At 48.0% G+C, this 19,804-nt stretch overlaps 1 protein-coding gene across 4 annotated transcripts in view; it reads right to left on the reverse strand.

Annotated features, from left to right (window-relative positions):
* Positions 1-297: 297 nt before the first annotated feature.
* Positions 298-19,804, reverse strand: part of LOC128073229 (chromatin remodeling regulator CECR2) — a 97,884-nt gene continuing 78,377 nt past the window's right edge. For 3 of the 4 annotated variants that reach the window (XM_052667854.1, XM_052667856.1, XM_052667857.1), the window contains 9 exons: positions 16,542-16,671; positions 16,217-16,254; positions 16,039-16,130; positions 15,661-15,787; positions 13,828-14,261; positions 12,504-12,632; positions 11,464-12,274; positions 7,642-9,031; positions 6,753-7,144 (listed from right to left, as the gene is read on the reverse strand). In XM_052667854.1, coding sequence (XP_052523814.1) covers positions 6,979-7,144; positions 7,642-9,031; positions 11,464-12,274; positions 12,504-12,632; positions 13,828-14,261; positions 15,661-15,787; positions 16,039-16,130; positions 16,217-16,254; positions 16,542-16,671 — 3,317 coding nt within the window. In that variant the 3' untranslated portion in view covers positions 6,753-6,978. The other variant, XM_052667855.1, reaches the window with a different exon arrangement.

Below are 19,804 nucleotides of genomic sequence, written 5' to 3' on the forward strand. Positions count from 1 at the left end.
TTTGGCCTGTGAGCACGGGGTCCTTTGTGTGAACCTCTTTGTGGGAGTGCAGATGGGCCCGGGGAAGCTGTCGGGCAGGAGATGTGAGCAGCAGCATCTGTTAGCAGCCTGCTGGGGACAGAGGGAGCTCTCAGCAGTGCCAAGCCAGGCAGGCATGCAGCGATTCCCTGTGTTGGAAAGAAATGGATTACAGGCAGTGTGGCCCTGTGCAGCCCTGGCCTTGCCTGTGTGCTCCCCACCCAGCCCACCCGCTGTCCCTGCAAAGGGAGACGAGAAAACACACCGCAGGCAGGGAGATTGCTATTTTAAGAACGTACTTTATACAAAATAACCAATTCATATGGAAATAAAATCTACAGACCTCCAAGGATCAAGCTTTTAAAAAAGTTCTTTAAAAAAATTACCCAACACACAGTATTAAACTAACTATTGAGGTAACTGTCGCTCTGGGGAACAAAGGTAATCAGCAGACCAAGACAAAATATACACAATATAAAAATAAATAGCATTCCCCTTTCCAGTATTGACCAGGAAAGTTCACACGACCTTGCAGCAGCAGGAGAGAGAGGAGGATCCCTGACACTGTGCTCTATGGGATGGGGAGAGAGGCGGGCACGAGGGCCAGCGCAGGCTGGCAGCTGCGGCTCAAATTTGTCCTTGCACTGAGAAATTGGGGCTGCTGGCTTCAGCCCTCCCTTTGCTCAGCAGCTGGGCAGCTCGGCTGCTACCCGAGCCAAGGATGAGTGGGACCAGCCCTGAGCAGGAGAGCCCTGTCCAGGGCCCTGCATGCTCAGATCCCCCCACCTGAGAATGCGAGCAGGGTTTCCACTCAGGCTGGGAGGTTGCTGCCCAGCACCGACTCGCCCTCCTGCTGCCCATGATAGTCGCCATGGGTTGACAGGGCCTGGTTTAGCCCCCACAGCTGCTGGGCCCCTCCCCACCCAGCACCAAAACACACAGCAACTCATCAACAGTCTCACCCAGAAAGAGAACGGCCCCGTGTCCTCCTTGTGCTCCCAACAGACAGATTACATTCTTTACAAACTTACAATAATACAAAAGAAAAAAATCCAACCCAAATGACAAAGCAAACCAACCCCACCCAACATCACCCCACTTCAGAAAACGGATGCAGTAGCATTGGCTCTCCCACTCCCAGTGCCAAGCCAGACAGCTCTGGATGCTCCCCTGACCCGGAGGCACAAAGTCAGGGCATGCCAACAACAGGCACCCCCTCCTGCCAGTCCTGAATCCAGGCTCGGCTCCAGTTGTTCTTTTCCTGACCTAAACCAACCCATCGGTCACTGGGAAAGCAGCCATGTGGCAGCAGGGCTGCAGGAAGCACCTCGCTTCCCAGCCACGTCCTGGAGCCCTGAAGTGTGGTTTGTAGCCATCCCCTCCCTGCCATGACACAGGAAGGTTGGAGCTGCACTGCTGCACACTGTTATCACTCAGGGAAATTAGGCAGCAGTGCTCACTGAGGTTGCCAAGGAATAGAGCTAACAGTTTTCTGGGCTGTACACAGCATTTTTTTTGTTAACCAAAGTTACCACAGAGGTAGACACAGCAGGTCCCACTCTGCAGTGGTGCCTGGCAGAGGGATGGCACCCAGTGCCACACAGTGAGCCCAGTGGATAGGAGGGCACTGCTGGACGCCAAGGACACCTTGATGTCACAGGGAGGGTGATGTGCACTCCCTGCCTGCTTTCTGCCTGCGTGTGCAGAGGAGACAGCTGGTGAGCTGAACCTTCTGCCCCTCCACGGACAGCGAGCTGCTGTCTCTGCATCTGACAGCAGTGGTGAAGCACAGACTGAAGGAGCTTGAAAACTAGGTAGCAAGGAGAAGGGAAGCACTGGTGCATGACACAAAGCAAAAGCCCACGCCCTGGTTCCTGCAGCTGCTTGGCTGCCTTGGGACAGGAGGATGCTGCTGCACAACTTCAACTTGCCCTGTGTGGATTGGAAGGCCCAAAGAGTCCCTTGGCAGCCCCTGGCCCAACGTTGCCCACACTGAGGAAACTGCCCACGGTCAGTTCCACTTCTAATCAGGTGCCAATTTCCCAATTACTGCTCTTCTGCCAGCGAGCCACGTTTTTCCCAAACAAACAAAAGCAATGGATAGAGAGACCTTGTGGAGCTGGTGACAATCCCAATGATTCTTTAGCCCTAATTATTCTCTCATCTCCCTTTCCACTGCTGGATGCAGTCATGGCTCTCTCCTGCATGCACCCTCCTCTGACATCCACATTTTAGAAAGAGGAAGAGCTGTGCCGTATCTCCACTGCTGCAGAACAAGGAGGAAAAGCCCAAGTGGGTACTAGGCTATCAGCATTAAAACTACAAAGAGCCCATGGTCTCTCAGACACTGCATATAAGTGCAGAATGCACAGAAAGCTGACAGCCTTCAGTGGAGCAGACAAATGCGGGTCGTTCTCTCATTATACTTTCATCTTAAATGGAGAAGTGTTGCTGTAAAGAAAGAGAAGCTGCCTCAGTCAGCAGAACGAGAGACAGCCCCCGTGATGAGCTTTCAGATAAGACATCAAGAAGCTGATAGCTCTCCAAGACCCCAAGAAACCACACGTACAAAAATACACACAGGAGATTTGCTTCAGAATTCTGCATGGGAAAGGCATTCAGCAGATGAGAAAGAACTAGAAGCCATTCCAAGAAAAGTGTCTTCGTGTACTTTAAAGTCACAGATCAAACCAGCCAGGCCTTGAAACTTCAAATTTGCTTTCCTCTTTTGTCCTTTTCATTGCAGCCTGGTACTGTGGCTTGCCACCACACGCTTTGGTCACACCATGGCATTTTAAAGACTGCAAACTTCTGCTCTGGACACGGCTCAGATCCCTGCCAACCCTCAGCTACTGATCTTCCCAAAATACTTGGTTCAATTGCCAGGGCCCCATGGTGCTGAAGATGCCAAAAGTTCCCAGAGTCAAAGATGATACAACTGCATTTAGAATGGGACTGAGCATCACGTGCCACTTGTACCACAAGAGCATTAGGAGATTTTGGCATGCTCAGCGCTGTGTTTGTTCTATTATGCAATCTTGTTCGACACCTACAAGGGCTGCTATGAAAGTAATGCCTCCTATTTTATTCTGCTGGCCCACGATGCCAGAATTGAATGTTGGTGATATGGCAGTTGAACCCTCTCACCAATATTCTGTTACACTTTGTTGCCATGTGACAGATGGCAGCAGAAAGGCAGTCTGACAGAATGGCATCTGACATGGAAGTGTGTTTAAAGCAGAAGCACAGAACTGAATTCCTCCATGCGGGAAAAGAGAGGAAATAAACAGGAGGCATAACTTTGAGAGTGACCTACATCTATAATTACAAAACACGTATTTCATATGAAAAAAAATAATACCCACAGGAAACTTTGCAAAGTCACTTGCCCAATATGCCTTCTGAAAAAGGTTCACTTGGCAATATACTGTACTACAGCACTGCAGAGGATGAGAAAGAGGAGGTTCTCATCAGATTCCAGAATTTTCCTGTACTCTGCTGAAAAGTCTTTCGAGTGACGTGAATACAATAATCAAAGGCTATTTTAAAAAATGCAGCTACTTTTGTTCAGCACTGTACACCAACTCAAGGAAAACAACCTCAGCTTGTACCTAAAGAGCTGCTGGTTTACTCTATTCTAAATCCCTCGTTAAATCTGTCCCTTTAACAGTATCTACAAACCAGCCCACACAGCATAGGTGGGAGACCAGAAACAATGAAAATTTCATTCTCTGCTTCTCTCTGTGCACTTTTGCTGTTGTCCCACCCCACTAACTGCTCCCGGTCTCTGGGAGGTGCAAATTTTCAGTTATTTGTTCAGATTGTACCCAGCGAGATAAAACTCTGATTTTGGGGGGAAAAAGGGGTGGTGTGCTTAGATATCATCACAAAACAACAACAACAACAACAAAAATAGAATCCAATCCAAACACAACCCACAAACATTACTGAGCAAAGTATTTCAAAGTCTGGAAACTCAGAACTAAGGTTCCACAAGCAACACTTGGCCCTGTCCCTAAGATATCCCTGTAGTCCAGCCATTGTTCCCTCTGTGCTACATCAGCTCTTTTCTAATACAAACCACGTGTCCCCCCAGTAGCAACTAACTTCTGTTAGTCACTTTCATCACAACTACCAACTACCAATCAAAAGCCATTTACTCAGAAACCCTCTCAACCCTGCCAGGTAAGGGACAGCACGCCTCATACTCCATATAGGATCCTAGGGCTATCTATCACTGCCTAACTCTCCATTACCTTCTCTGCAGGCAGACCACAAGCAATTCTTGCCTTATTCCTCCTGTTTTGACCTAGGGTTGGCACCCATCCAGATACTGTGACCCCCCCGTGTTCTCAGTGCCAGTTCCAGATGAAGATCAAGAGTGCTCTGGCTTTTTTTATACCATCTAAAACCTCCTATTCCATAAAGTTCTCCATAAGCTCAAAGGCACTTCAAGTATCTGGGTAACCATCCTTGATGCAGAAGACATAGGCTGAAGTACAACAAGGGTTGTTTGCAGAAGACGCATTCATGTTCCCAGCATTTCAAATACTTTGCTCTAAGTTAGACTTTACAGAGCCTCCATTTTTAATGAAAATTAACTACGAAAACTAAAGACAGCCTTAAAAAGAGAAGCAATTGCTTCTTCATTTGTCCTAAGCTCGCTGAACTGAACAGTGGTTACACTTACACTCATTCTCACACCAAAGTCTTCCTCTGGGGAGGAGCCAGAAGAGGGAGCAGCTGCAGGCCACGGGCTGGCTGAAGCACTCAGTAAGGAGCAGTCTCATAAACACACCTGTGGGACTAGCAGGAAGAAGTTCTAACTCCTGTTAGGCTCGGTGTGGCCATGCATGCTGATGCAAAGCAGCTACTATGGGTGACGGCACCATCTGAAATGGCAACACAGGCAGATAAATTCTCCAGAAACCTGAAGCCAGGAACCCTTCCCTGGCTGCTACTGCAGACTCTGGGGCATGCTGTTCTGTCCTCACACGCTCACCTCTGCTACCACAATTTGGCAGGCACAATGGCACATCCTAATTACACTACTGTCCCTTCAATGCCAACTGCAGCCCATACTGAGGCTGTGATCCAGATCTTTCTGCCCAGACTTGCAGTGTAGCAACTCTACCTGGCTTTACTCCAGCTCTGCCAAAAACATTCACCTATGTTAGTTTTAACATAGTTTATGTGGATACATACCTGCTGATGAGATTTCTAAGCAACTTGTCAAAACTACACTTCAGCGTCTGGCCAAAGACTTGGGGCACAGGGGTTCCTCTGTGCAGTGCCACTGCTGGTGAAGAGTCCCTACAGACTGTGTATTGACTTGAGGGAAGTTGCCACCAGCCTGTGGAACATGCTACTATAGCACCAAAGATGGAGAAGAACAGACTCCATTCAAGCACACAGCTCTCTTGTCTCTTACTGAGCCATTCCATCAACTCCAGATTTCAAATCAGTGCTTGCTGAATCACCTGCTACTTGCTGCAAGCAAACCCAATTCCTCAGGCCAACAAACAGCTCACACTGTAGCAAACTGCTCCATCAAACCAACCTCATGCTCTTCCACAGGCAACTGAGATGTCAGGGATCTCAGCTTACTTTCTGCTTTACTGCTGCCCGTAGGTAAATATAGCAAAGGACAGAGAAACTAAGGAGGGATGCAGTTCCCTTCCTTGTCAGCAGGGAATACAGCCCTGTACAACACTTGTTCCATGGGGTAGGTGCTGCTCCACAGTCTGCAGGCACTGGTTTCACCAAAATAAGTCCAAGGTGACCAACTGGGCCCTTTCTTGTTTCCTTGAGTACAAACTACTCCTACGAGAAAGGCAGGGAGAAGGGTACTACGCTAGCAGAAGGGACAATTCTGTGAGCGTCCTGTGCTGGTTTCAATTCCTGGTCCTGGTTTCCTTGTTCCCCCATGATGACAGGAGCTGGAAGTGCACTCAGGCCCTGGATCTGGAGGGGCAGAGGCAGGGGTGAGAGTGAAGGAGGAAGAGGAGAAGAGAAAAAGGAGGACACGTTATGCTCCTGAGCAATTCCTGATATTCAGCCTAACAACTATCGGGCGGCGTCACAGCTGCAAAGGACAGCAAATCATTCATCGCATGTTCCCTGACCTCTCCCCGCTCCCCCAGACCCTCACCCTATCCTGAAAGACTTCAGTGTGATATGATTGTAAACAGATTCCTCCAGTGCTAAGCCCACTACAAGCTGGGCCCACCCCCTCCCCCATTATGTACAATACATTCACCAACAACAGAAATTTATTTAAAAAGGCAACAGGTTAAATTCTGTAAACTGGATCCAGCTCCAAAACACACACGTTAATACTACAAGTAAAATTCCATCATCGTCCTCTTCCACCCTGAAAAATATACCTGAGTTTAGCAGTCAATGAAAGTTCCAGCCCCCACCCCCACCCTCCCCACCCCAAAATCCCTCAAACCCTGAACGAGACGCAGTCTCCAGTCACAGAAAGCCACTAGTTTGGCCATGCTCGCCCCGTGCTGGCAAGCCGGCTGCTCGGCCGGTTGGCTGGGGCCCAGCACAGCTCCGGAATTCCAGCGCTAACGCCGTCGGGATGCTGCGATCCGTGGACCCGGGAAGCTACATGCTGCTTGGATGAGGGGAGGGTGGGAGGAAGGCCTGCCCCTCCTCCCCTTTGTCCAAATTACGTGTGGCTTTCATCTTCGTGAGGTCCTTCCTTCCTCAGACTAGCTCTGGAAGAAGAAAAAGAGGAGTTGGAGACCTTCAACTAGCAGCTGTAGAAAGGAGCAACCTCACAATTTCATGCTATTACTCCAAAGCTGGCACTACCCGTGCTAACAGATAGTCAACTAGTCAGCACAGTCAACTATGACAAAATAGACATCTCCAGCTCCTCTGCCTATCAGTAAGCTCACTTCCCAGCTTCCTCCAACGCTTCCCACTGCTAGAAAATACTTCACTCCTTTAACTGGCAGAGCAAGAAAAGGCTCTCATCTGAGCTCTGCTCTCCTTGGTGGCCCTTACTTGATCCAGAGGCAACGCTGATGATTTTTGTGGCGTCAGATCTTCTCGAGACATGGTTGCTGTAGGCATCTTCGGGAAAGGAACTTGAGCCTGATGCATTTGCATTCTGTAGTCAGGTTTAATGGAGAGAGTTTTAGCACATTAACATCAAGGATAAACCCCATCTACCTGGATGAATGCAAACATGCACCACTCACACAGAAGCACTGAAACAGACTTCAAAACAAGGCTAACTTCCACTTCAGTTAGCTACTCCCTCCACTATGAATAGATGCAACAAAATTCTTGCAAAGAAAATGGTCAGAGACCTTTTGATTAAGAGATGCACAACACCAGACGACACATTAACAAAATACCATCAGATAAAACAAAGCCCTGGTGTGGGAATGGAACGGACAAGCTAACAGGTCTCCATGATAGCTAATATTACTTGTTTTAAAAAGCTGCAGTAAGACTCTGCAGCTCCCAGAAAGGTTTAACCATCTGTTAGCCCTCCATAGTACCTGAGACTTCAGTCTGGGCCTTTCAAGGATACCGAACACACGCTGCTACCCAGGCATCGCTCCCTCCCATCTCACCTTCTCACAGAAAACATGCTCTTACCCCGATGGTCTATACAAGTCCTGGGGTGGCCCCCCCATGCCACCTCCACTGCCTCTCTGCTCCATCAGCAAGGCCTGAAAGTGACCTATGTTCTCCTCCCGGCAGCGGTACAGGGGTCCCTCCTGAGAGAGGCCATTAGCTTGGCCAGGGGCTGGATGATGAGACAGGTGGGCATTCATGGGTGATCCGTACGTCCTGGGCTGGAAATGACCGGCGGGATGCCGGGATGTGTAGGGAGAGCCAGTCTGCAGCATCATCCCGTGGGGAGGGAAAGCTGATGGCCCAAATCCCATTCCCGAACCCAGGTGAGGTGGGGGAGCTCCATAGAGAAACTCTCCTGCTGCCACCGAGCTTTGCCTCTTCGTGGCTGCGTTGTGGTTGTCCAAATCTAGGAATTCTTTGGGACTCTCCGGCCGCTCCTGGGATTCCTCAGACTTCTCATCTTCAGGCCCCAGATCCTGCCCGTCGCTTGGAGAAACCTCTTTGGCACTCGCTACGTCCATGCGGTTGGGAGAAGCCAGGGCAGCACTCAGTGCCTCGCAGCCCTGCAAGCTGCTCACATTCCCCCGGTCAGAGAAAGGGGGTCTGGCCAGGGGTGGGTGGCCGCTGGGGCTGGCCTGGGGGTGAAGAGGCCTCTGCCAGTCCGAGTAGCCCTGCGGACAGGCGTAGTAGGGTGGCCGCTGGTAGTGGTGGTATGAAGGTTGAGGCTGGGGCTGGTAGGGGTAGGGCATGCCCTGGTGGGGCCGATAGCGAGGGAAGACCCCGGGATGGGCACTGCTTGGCTGGAAGCCCCGTGCAGGAAAATGCTGCGGGTGGGACACTGGGGGAGGCTTCCCACCCATCACTGGGCTGAACCCTTGCAGCCCCGGGTTGATGTGATAACGAGCAGCTGAATTCGGGTATTCCAGACCCGGCATGTAGAGAGGGTGGAACTGGTTGGGGGCAGCTCCCACGGTGCCAGCATCCATGGTGGGAAGGCTGGTGCCCTGCCCCATGCAAGGCACGGCAGCTTCGGGCAGAGCCTTCCCTCCACCGCAGAGGGGCTTCTCCATCAGGCTGGCAGCCAACCCCTTGCTCTCTGCCGGCCCTTCGCCCGCTGCCCCGTTTTCAGACACGGGTCCTCCTCGCTCAGGGGTGGATGCCAGGTCCCTCATGCACCCCTGGGCAGCTGGGCCGGCAAAGCTGCTCTCGGCCGGCCACGTGCCCTTGCTCTGGTTGGCCTTCAGATCACTCTTCAGGCCGGAGCCATCTCCCTCCCCATCTGGGGGCAGGTTGCGCCGGGCACACTCCATGGGCAGGGGGGGCTTGGGATGAGGTAGGAGTTTGGCGTAGGCCCTGTCGGGAATGCCGATGCACTGAGCCTTCTCCTCCACGCCGGCCAGTGGCTCCACTGGAAAGAGAGGGTGTAAATGTCAGGTGCTGGTCTTGTTTTGGAAGGCAGCCCTCCTGAACCCACACCCATGCCCACCCAAAGTGGATTTGCCAAAAAATAATTCCTCTCAGCTGAGTCAGATATGCCAAAACAACCTCCCAGGGCCCACTTTTGGCAGAGAGAACAGCAGCCTCATTCATGATGGGTTTCTCTTCTCTATGGCTGCTGACACAAAACCACAGCAAAAACCTGAGGGGTGGCTCTGACACATCCTCAACATTTGGTTGGAGAAAGTACCCCAAGGTGCTGAACTGTGCAAAAGGAAGGGGAGTGACTTTCTAAAGCCACAAAGATGGTTCCATTAGAGATTTTAAAGTGCTTCAAAGCCTAAAATACCTCATCCCCTACTCAACTCTATTCACACCATGGCCAGAGCACAGCACGAGGATAAATGTGAACTCTGTGGGGCTGCAGCTTTCCTCTCACAGCCAATGGAAAGCTCTTCTTTCACAGATCCTCAGAAATCCCAAAGGGCATTTTTGCAAAGCTGGGCAATCTTTTAAGAGCTTGTTCTTTCAAAAGAGCTCTTTTCAATACTACTCATGAGGTTGCACACCTCTCAGGGAAAGATGGCATATGTGAACTGAGTCCTTATGATTTCCATTAAGATACAACCCTACTGTAGAGAGCAAATCACCATCAGAGTAACATGGCACACATGGCTTTGGTCTGACAGATGGGCATGCAGAGGCTGCCTCATAGAAAGGCTGCACTAGAAAATACTGCATGTTCGCCACGAGAGTGAGCTCAAAGCTGGGGCTTTTTTGATTTCAGGTTGTATTGCCCTTTCTGGGCCACAAACCCTGCTTGCCTGCAGTTGGGCAAGAGCACTGCCACATACCAAGGCACTGTGAAGCCAATCACAGCCACGTTTTAACCAACTATGATTTGGAGATCACAAGAAGGCTGAGGTTGTAATGGACCTTAAAGATCATAGATCATCCAACCCCCTGCCATGGGCTGGCTGCTCCCCACCAGTGCAGGCTGCCCAAGACCCCATCTAACCTGGCCTTGAACAGCTCCAAGGATGGGGCATCCACAGCTTCTCTGGGCAGCTGTGCCAGGGACTCACCACCCTGACTAAAGAATTATTTCCTAATATTTAACCTAAGTATCCTATCTTTTAATTTAAAGCCATTCCCCCTTGTCCTATTCACTATCAGACTGCATAAAAAACTCGAAGATGCGGCCACTCTGCTCTGAAATCACCCAGTGTTCTCTCCCAGTCTCTGTTCTATATCCAGCACAGCTAAATGATAATGAGTTTTAAGCAATGCCACACAAGGAAAGAGTTTCCTCTTACTTTAAGGCACACAAGGCATTGATAAAAATACAAGGTTTTTGATCTCTAGTTTACCAGCTAGAATTAATGAAATATTTGTTTTTGATCTCTAGGGTTTTTTGATCTCTACTTTAGGTTTAAGGTTTTTTTGATCTCTAGATTACCAGCTAGAGTGAATGAAATTCCACTAGAAAGAAACTCGTGGTGGCACATATGACACATTGCCATCCCATCTCAACTGACATGGCTGCTCAGCGCCTTGCTGGCACTCCTCCTCTGTGAAGATATTGAGACATTAAGCTCATGAGGCAGATGTGCATTTCAGAGAAGTCACACTGACAGACACTCAAAGAAGTGTATTTAAACCATTTACGCACACTACATTTACTCTCCTAACTCTTTGCAGACTCAATTTTTATATTAAATCCAAGTGAGCTGTAAGAAGCATCACACACTGTGCTTTGCATTTGCACCCAAAGGCAAACTGATAACTTGCAGGTATAACTGGCAAGGAGGGGATCTCTGGCAGGCTACAGGAAGATGAAAAATCTTAGGAAAACTTCAGTGATGGCTGGAGCAGGAAATGTATAAAATATATAAAAGAAAAAGTATGTATACAAATGATGTGCCCCACAGCTATTTGATCAGTAATTTAATTCTTTTCTTGAACAAAACTCGCTTTTGCTGCTGAGCCTCTGCCAGTGTTTAAAATGGACTCTGGTGAGTCTGAAAAAAAAAAAACACCAAAAAACTTCCCTCCTCTTTAGTGGTGCAAATCTGAATAAAACCACATCTACAGATACAGGCTTTGTGCGTCAGCAACACAACTAAGGTTGGTACACCAAGACTTCAGAGCAGTAGAGCTACTCTTTGTGAATGCCCATCCACTGGAAACAGCTCCTTGCTCCCCATAGGCACAAAAAACATAGAATCATTTGAGTTGGAAGAGACCTCTAAAGGTCATCTAGTCCCACTTCCCTGCAACAAACAGAGACATCTACAGCTAGAAGGACCCATGAGGCTGCATCCTCTACATCCAGAGTCCCTGGCAGTAGCAAAGTCAGACAAAAAGCTTCTATGTGGCCTCTGGTCAGCCATGGGGAGTTACCTTGGTTGCTCTCCGGCTCCATGGTCTGATCCTGTGAGCTCCCATTCCCAACGACAGGCTTTGGGGGTGGCATGCCAGTGGAGGCAGCGTGAGCCAGCTGGGGAAAGGGCCCGGGAAGGTGCGGCGGGGGCGGCTGGCGAGGGTGGTAAGGCACGCCTGGCGGGCACACACGGGATGACAGCTGCTGCATGGCGATCATCTCTGGGCTGTCCATCATGGAGTCCCCACCCTGGCACCCTCTTTGAACCTGAGGCGGTCCCCCAAAAAGAGCGGCTGGTGGCTGCGGCATTCTCTGGCTGGCGGTTTTCCCAGGTGGTCTGATATACCCTGAGGGAGGCACCCCGTGAGGTAGAAAGTTTGATTGCTCAGTCCACTGGCTGGGAGGCAGAGGTGCCCGTATGGCCCGGGGCTCCATCATATGGCCGATGGCACGGGGCTGGAGCGAGGGCGCTGGCCCCAGGGGTGCCTTCTCCTCTGGCCCCACCGCACTCTGGCCGCTGGCTCCATGGCTGCCATTCCACAAGGCAGGGTGCCCACGGTTCAGGTACTTGTAGGGTCGGTACATGTGTCCTGGTGGCATCTCGGAACCTTCTGGCGGCCTCACTGGAGGCCCGTTGTGCCTGGGAGGAAGGAATCCCTGCTGGAACTGCGCTGCTGAGTAGACGGCGTCAGGAGGGGGTCCACTCATGCACCCAAGCTGCAAGGCGCTGGGACGGGGTCCAAGACCAGCAATGTGGGTCGGCCCTGCACACACCTGCTTCTCGGGAGTGGCCAGCCTGTGCCCTCGGTGCTCGCTCAGTCCCACGGCAGGCTGGGGAAGGAAAGAGAGTGGCTGAGTATCAGTTGGAGGAAGGTGGGTAAGCACCATCACCGGTGCGTTCTGAAGAGAGGCACCAAGGAGAGCAGAGGGGATCTGCAAAGCGCCTTTGCTTTATTACTACCAAAACAGACAGCAGCGTTTGTAGAAACTATGGTGGTTTTTCTTTGTTGTTGTTGGCTTTTTTTGTTTGTTTTTCCTCCATTTGTTTGTTTGTTTTTACCTGCATGGCAAAGTGCTGGTGCTGTTGAACCGGGTCTCCAGGATGGGGCTCTGGCACTCGCGGTGAGCCATAAAGTTTCGTTGGATCTGATCCACGCAGGGGTCCAAACGTTCCTGGTACGGCTGGTCTCTGGGGGACGAGGAGGCGTGCGGGAGGGAGAAATAAAACCATTTGTGAAATGCAAAAAGGCAGCAGAACAGCTTCAAGCATGGACAAGTCAAGATCTAAAGAACCATACAGAAAGCAGATGGACTTTTTGTAGATACCATGAAAAACCCATAGGCTCTCTCATGAGATGACACAGTTCCCCAGTCTCTCTCTTTTGTGTCCCTAGGCTCAAGCTGTGGTACACTCACACACCTCCCAGCTATTTAGGAGCAAACAAGAAGACTGGAGGGGACAGGGTTCCTCTCCTTGGAGCAAACCACAGGAGCACATAAGTAGAATGGCAGGGAATGTGCTGGATTTCTTTCACAAGAATAGCTGGCTCCAGCTCTCCTACTGGCTTTCACTGTCTGCATCACAAGAACGGCCCTAAAACATTATTTAATTTCTAGCTAAAAAGAGAGGGGTATCTTGGTATCAGAGGAGCAGCTGTCACACTGCACCACAAGACATCACTGTTTAAAAAAGGAAAAGACAGTGAAGGATGGGTAAGGAGCAGCCCATAGAACAGGCAGAACAGGTGGTCCTCAGAGAAGAAACATCAGGCTAAAGGGAGGTCACTGCTACAGCCCAGGGTGGCCTTGTGTGTGGTTTTGTTTACAGCCTTTATGAATACTCAAAGCACGAAATGCAGAAGTACGCAGATGGCACAAAGTTACCAGGCATCTGTAAACAATTGAGACAAAAGAAGGCTGGCTTGCTCAGCATCATAAACTGGAGGTTAAAAGAGAAAACGTGACTACTTTACATGCACATGGAGTACCTCTCCAAAGAGAAAATAGGAGTGGGGGAGCTGAGGCTGACCAAGCATATGTGGGTACTTGCTGACATAGAATGTTACAAGACCATCCTAACTACTGTGGCAGCAATGTGGAAAAGCCTTCAGTTACAGAAGTAGCTACTCTTCTAGCCTCAACATACTGTCTTAACAGTAACTATTTTCTGTCCAGTTTCCTCAATCAACTACATGAAGACCTGGTAAGACTGAACTGTTTCAGGTTAAATTTAAGGGCTAAAATGTTTCAGTTTGAGAAATCACAGCTCCGACCCTCAAATCTCTGTGAAAAGATCCTTGCTGTATTCCACAGAATTTTGTTCTCTTTTCCCTTCCTGCCTCCACAGGCTTGATCGATAAAAACCATCCGAAACCACCCCTTACCATCTGGCCAGGATGTGGCACAGGGCTGGGCATGCCACCGTACTGCAGCGAGCGGGGGAAACCTCTCCCATTGGAAGGGCCCACTTCTCGAGGAGGCTGCATGGCATTTCCACTTGGATCCTCTGCAGAGGATGAGGAGAAGGAGGAAGACGAGGAGGAAGAGGAAGAAGCAGGAGCCCTAGAAGTAGCTCGATACGGTGGAGGTTTCCCTCCGTTTTCCAGGCGTTGCTGCCTCTTGCCTGGTCCCTCTGAGTCTCGTGACCGAGTCCAAACATTGCCACCACTGGAGCGGCCAGTCCGCCGGCTCCTCTTCTCCCGCCTCCCGTCTTCTCTGATCCAGAACTCCTCATCCGTGTCTCCATCTTCCCCAGGGAAGTGCTTCATCATTGCTCGGTGGAAACATCTCTCCAAATTGTAAGCCATCTTGGTATATTCTGCCACGAAAAAAATCCAGCAATGTCAGGGACAGAGACTTTTAGAGAAGAACTGTTCAGCAATGCTGGACTTTTCTTATTTTCCAGCCAAATTACCTCCACAAAGTCTTTCGGAGAAACACTTCCGTTTCTATCTAGCTGACTTTGGTTTATATTCTTAAACTTGATAAGCAGTGCAGCATCAGATTTGTTCAGTAACCCCACCAGAGGACAGGCACACAGGCATGACAAAGTACCGCTAGCGGCACGGCTTGCACAGTCAGCATTAACCTAATGTCCCAGAATAGTGCCAAGAATTACATTATGATGGACACCACCTCTGCTTGCAGAGATGTGTGACCTGCACAGTTAGCCAGCAGTGCTGAGAGAAGAAATGTTAACTTCCAAAGATATCCGATTATCTTTAGAGGCTTTTCTTGGACTGGTTCAAATCTCTGCTATATGCTACAAGACAGAGAAAAATCAGCAAAGACACTTTCTCCACTTTCAGCTTTTAAAGCATTTGCTGACCACGACAAAAAAGCTATTACAAATATCAGTGTCATAATCGTGTCACTTCCATGGTACAGTTCTGCTCAGGGGGGGCACCTACATTTCATTGGAATGGATAAGAATAAAAAAAGACGTGTGAGAGGTGTCAGTGACACCTTTGTAGCAAATAAGTTTCCAGTTGTTTCTGTTGAAGTAGCCTAGAAGTTCCTTGGGAAACAAAGCTCTCCCAGCAGCAGCACAGGAATGCTTTTACTTGGGGCCCACAGTGACAAGCTAAAGAGCTCGAACTAGTTCCAATTTGAAGACAGTCTGCAGTGATGACCCACCATATGGGAACTGATTTCTTACCTAAGCAACATGCAGAATTTTAATTGGCATGGCAATTAAACCCAGAGTTTCCCATTTGTGAACTCATGTTATTCATTCAATAGCCAAGGAAGCTAAACAAAAAAGATGTATTTTCTATCCCAAAGTCTCATTTCTCAGATTTCTGCATTACTCTGCAAACATTGAGGACTGACCAGACTCCTCTGCTCTTTAAAGTACATGTTAGATAGTAAGAGACAAAGAAGCACAGAAACATACGCAGGCACACAAAGGAACAACCTTGCAAAAAAAACAAAAACACAAAACAACAAAACAAAACAGATTTTGTATGTTCCATCTTCATTATCTACCAACATATGAGTTCCATTGTGCCAGCCCACCAATTAGCATGACAATTGTGCTGAAAACCTGTCTAATCCCTGGGCTTTATTACTCAGGAGCTCCTACTCTTTCTTCCAGACTCTCAAAAATACCCTGGAAGAAAATAGACATAAATCCAGTTGTGGTGAGTAGGGAAAGATCAATACTTGTTTGGACTCAGCACTGCAAATAGATGAACTTAACATCTTACTGCTCTTACCACTGCCTTCACCATTGTACTTAAGACAGTTCCTGAACATGGTCTTCATATCGCCCACAAATTCTTCCTTGGTGCAGTACTGACCTCCATTCAACTTCTTCTCCATGCTAGAGATGTCCATGGGGGCCTGAAATGCAACAAAGCTTCCCTTGAGTTACAGTGAGTGCAGTGGGACTTGCAATGTTGCATAAATTACAAGCTTCTTCACAGAAAGGCATGAAGAGCAGAGACTCTCATCATGCATTTCCTAGACCCAAAGGAACCCCTGCAATTTGACTTTGAGGATTACACAGCCCACAGAACTTCAAAGCACAAATAAATAATTGCACCTCAGTCAACAAAGAGCATCAGCCAGGCAAGCTGTATTGTCTTCCCTACCTTAATGATCTGGTAGTAGTTGGGAGCATATGATTCATCAACAGGTTCCAAGAAAGGCCAAGAATCCTTGTGAGCCTTTACCACATCTAGAACTGGTAGTCACAAAAGACAGGCAATTGTTAGACACACATGCCCAGGGGAGTCATTCAAAGAAGAAAAGTGGGACAGGATGACTAACCTTTATACATGGCTGTGAACTCATCATCCAGTTCAAAGCTGTAATTGAAAAAAAAAAACAAACAACAGTGAATACAGACTTAGGACACACAAGGCATTTCCTTTTACCTCATCTTCCCTTCCACACCACACGCAGTGCCATGATGTTAACAGGCTTCATCACAAACACTCCTCTAGCATGGAACAAATCCAGATGTTTCTCAGCTTATTCCTTGCAGCTCTCCAACCTCATTTCTCCCTCCTCATTTCTGTGAATGATCACACTCCTCCCCTCCCTACAAATGCCCCACTGCACAGGTGTACTACAGGCACAGCTGCATACTCACAGATCCTTGGCCCTTCGTTCTTCCCTGGTAGGGGAACTGGGATCCAAGTGGGAAAGCTCAGGTGGGAGCTCCTTCCCCTGTGCCAGCAGCCAGGCCCGCTCTTCACGAAGCTTCCTCCTCCTGGCTCGTTCTGCAGCAGGAAGGGAAAATGAGCAAAGAAGCCATTCAGCACTACTTGCCAACAGTGTCTTGCAGGGAAAAGTCAGGCAGCTCCTGTGGCTTTCAAGAGCTCCACTGAAATGTTCTTTCAGCAAAGAAGCTGAGGAACTGATAGAATACCATGCAACACAAACACATCTCTTCAGTTTTTGTTGACAATGCCATCAAAAATTTTGGCATGATACTGTGATGCAGATGCTCTCTTAGCCAACCTCCAGAAAAGTTCCTGAAGACGGCGTGGTACAAAGAGAGAAGTTCAAAGCACAGACTGAGGCACAGATCAGTTCAATGGAAAGAGTTGGCTTGTTAAGTTACCATCCTACAGCTGTTCACTGCTACTCCCATGCTGTCAAGAAGGAGCAATTATTCCTCAGCCACATGAACTCAAGGCAGCTGGTTTTGCACTGAGGATGATAAAGAGCAGTGCTGAAGGATGAATGAAGTTCTCCCATCTGGGTAGCAATGAGTAGCTGGGGTCAATAATATTTTCCATCACCAGAGCTAGCTTTGGGAAGATTGTTCAGGTGGGCCTTCACTGCCTGGGCAAGTAAACCACCATGCTGGAAAGCCATTGAGACAGGTTAGGTTTAAGAGGTGAAAGACAGGAAGAGGCAATACTAGTAATATAATCTGTGGTTTGCAACCAGACAGCTGGCTAACAGACTGCTTCATAATATATAGTTTATGGACTCTTATGAGCCTCATTTCCTTTTTGTTAAAGCAAATCTGAATTCATTTGACTTGCTAAACACCTGCAATTGTATCAACCTTCTGCTTAAGCAGAACTTTCTGCAAAAATACTCAAAGAGAGATGATACAGAAAAAAACACTCCAGAAAACAGGCCACAGCTGGGGCACCTGCTCTGGTGGAAGGGTATAAATATTCTCTCTTACTCCACCATAAGAAAGCTTGAGATGGAGAGCAGGCAGACAAGAAAACTAGAAGTGGGCATCTCCAGAATAGCTCTATCTGTATTTCCTTACAGTCCTTACTCTGACATTAGAGTGACCGCTTCCATAGACATTCTGGTGCTAAATATAAAGGTTTACATGTTCTTCCTGTAGATACTGAGGAAAACGTCCTTCTCCCTGAAAAGAAGTTGACAGTCATAGCTGTGTCCCATCAAAAAAACGCAATGGATTTCTCTATTGGGAAGAAACCAGAGATGTCACAGTAACACACTGACATGACCACCATTAGCATCACTGCAAGTCACGGCTTCACTTGAGGAACAAGTCCTTCATCTTAATGCATATTCTGACAAGATAACAGGTGTTCAGAAATAGCTACAAGGGAGATACTTACAGAGAAATCCATGACCAGATATATCAAAGACTAGTTAAAAAAGAAGTCCATATTTCCCATAACCAGACTGTGGGTTGCTCTGAAGATGAAAGGACAGGACTTGCATCTACAATGTCCTACAGAATCTATCAGCATCTTTTATACTATGTAATGAGAAGAAGTCCAACATCAAACTACAGTTAGCAGAGATTAGCAGAGTCAAGCACAGTTCAATACCACATGCTTCTTTGGTAAAACTGACATCACTTAGATGGCATTACTATGGATGCCAAAGTGAACAAGCTGAGAAATATGTATGGCAATGACCTGGGCAGCAAAAGGAGAATTTCCTGGCAACAGCAACCAAGAGGTAAGGTCACGTAGATTTTAGAAATCCATCAGTACCCATCAGGGACCCAATACAATAAACTTGACAGGAATTGCTATGTGCTACCCTGCTACAGCTCAGGCCCCTGCAGTACAGGAAGATTACACAGCATGTTAAAGGTACAGCTCACCGTAATTGTTTTAATGGGTCGAGATCTACTCATCAAGTATCAAAAGCTAAGTAATGCCCTAAAAAGTACCTCAGACAGCTAGCAAGTCATGTACGTGAGAGGTAACGTTTGAGCAGCATCTGTGAAGAGAACTGGAAAACTCTAACATTCTGTTCTGGTAGAAATCTAGAAAACTGCTTTAACTCAAAGTCAGGAAAGTCCAGATGGGCCCAGCAGGAGGGTCACTAAATGGGGTGTGTGTTGGAGTGAGGGGAAGTGAAATCCCAGACTAGAAAGAGGAAAGCCATCTGAAAACAGGCACAGAGTCCAAAAACGAGAGCCAGGTGAAGTGCTGATGAAGTCTCAAAGAGCACAGACATTCCATTCTGTGTTTCATATCACCCCTCTACAGAAGATCTTGCAAAATCGCTTGGGATTTAACAAAAGAAGGCAAAACACAATAAAATCCTTGTTACTCTCAGTCAGGGGATGTCCAGTTTTAAAAAGTCTGAGCCAAGCAAAACAAATGACTTCATTTTCAAATGACTTTCTGTTCATCATAAGAACTACCACAGTGCTATGCTAATGGAGGGGGTGCTTGACAATAAGGAAAGATGGTTAAGAAGCCAAAGTTTTTCCTGGAAAGCTGCCGTTTCTAGGGATGAAAAACACTGACATGATTTAACTGAACAAATGATTTAAATAATCTTTCCAAACAACTTTTGCATCACTTTAGAAGTGGACTTCTCTTGACTCAGCCTAAACTGACTGGGGAAAAAGTTTGAACTGAACTGAAAGAAACTGTTCAAATGAAAATAAAAGTATGCCAGTCAAAGAAAGCACTAATTAATACAAAATGGCTTAAAACAATTTACTGACCAGCCCCATGCCAGTTTTTTGACTGGCTCTGGTACATTCACATCAGATGACACAGTGCTTGTGTTTACCCAAAAACTGACACAGCTTATAAGAAAACAAGCCCAGCTCTGAATATCACATTTGTCTTTGCAGATCTTCAGGATCTTCAAGATTAATTTTGTCTATACAGGTAAAGAATTAAAGCACAAAGAATATGCAATATGCCAAGGTGAAACAGATGTCTGTGGCAGATCAGGAAGCTGGATGACTCTGAATTTAGAGCCCCAGATTAGCCAGGACTGGCAACCAGAAATATATGAAGGCCAAGTAAGTAATTGGATTCTCAAAGGGCTAGAAAGTAAGCAGGTAAAAGAAGCTATTCTTAGATAACATCTGGTCTGCTATCAAACATCTGGTAGCAAACTGTTTCATCTTGGAAAGTTTATGGGGTTTGCATGAACTTT

The sequence above is a fragment of the Tympanuchus pallidicinctus genome, unplaced genomic scaffold, assembly GCF_026119805.1.
Source record: "Tympanuchus pallidicinctus isolate F22 unplaced genomic scaffold, pur_lepc_1.0 scaffold8, whole genome shotgun sequence".
In the NCBI taxonomy this organism is placed as follows: domain Eukaryota; kingdom Metazoa; phylum Chordata; class Aves; order Galliformes; family Phasianidae; genus Tympanuchus; species Tympanuchus pallidicinctus.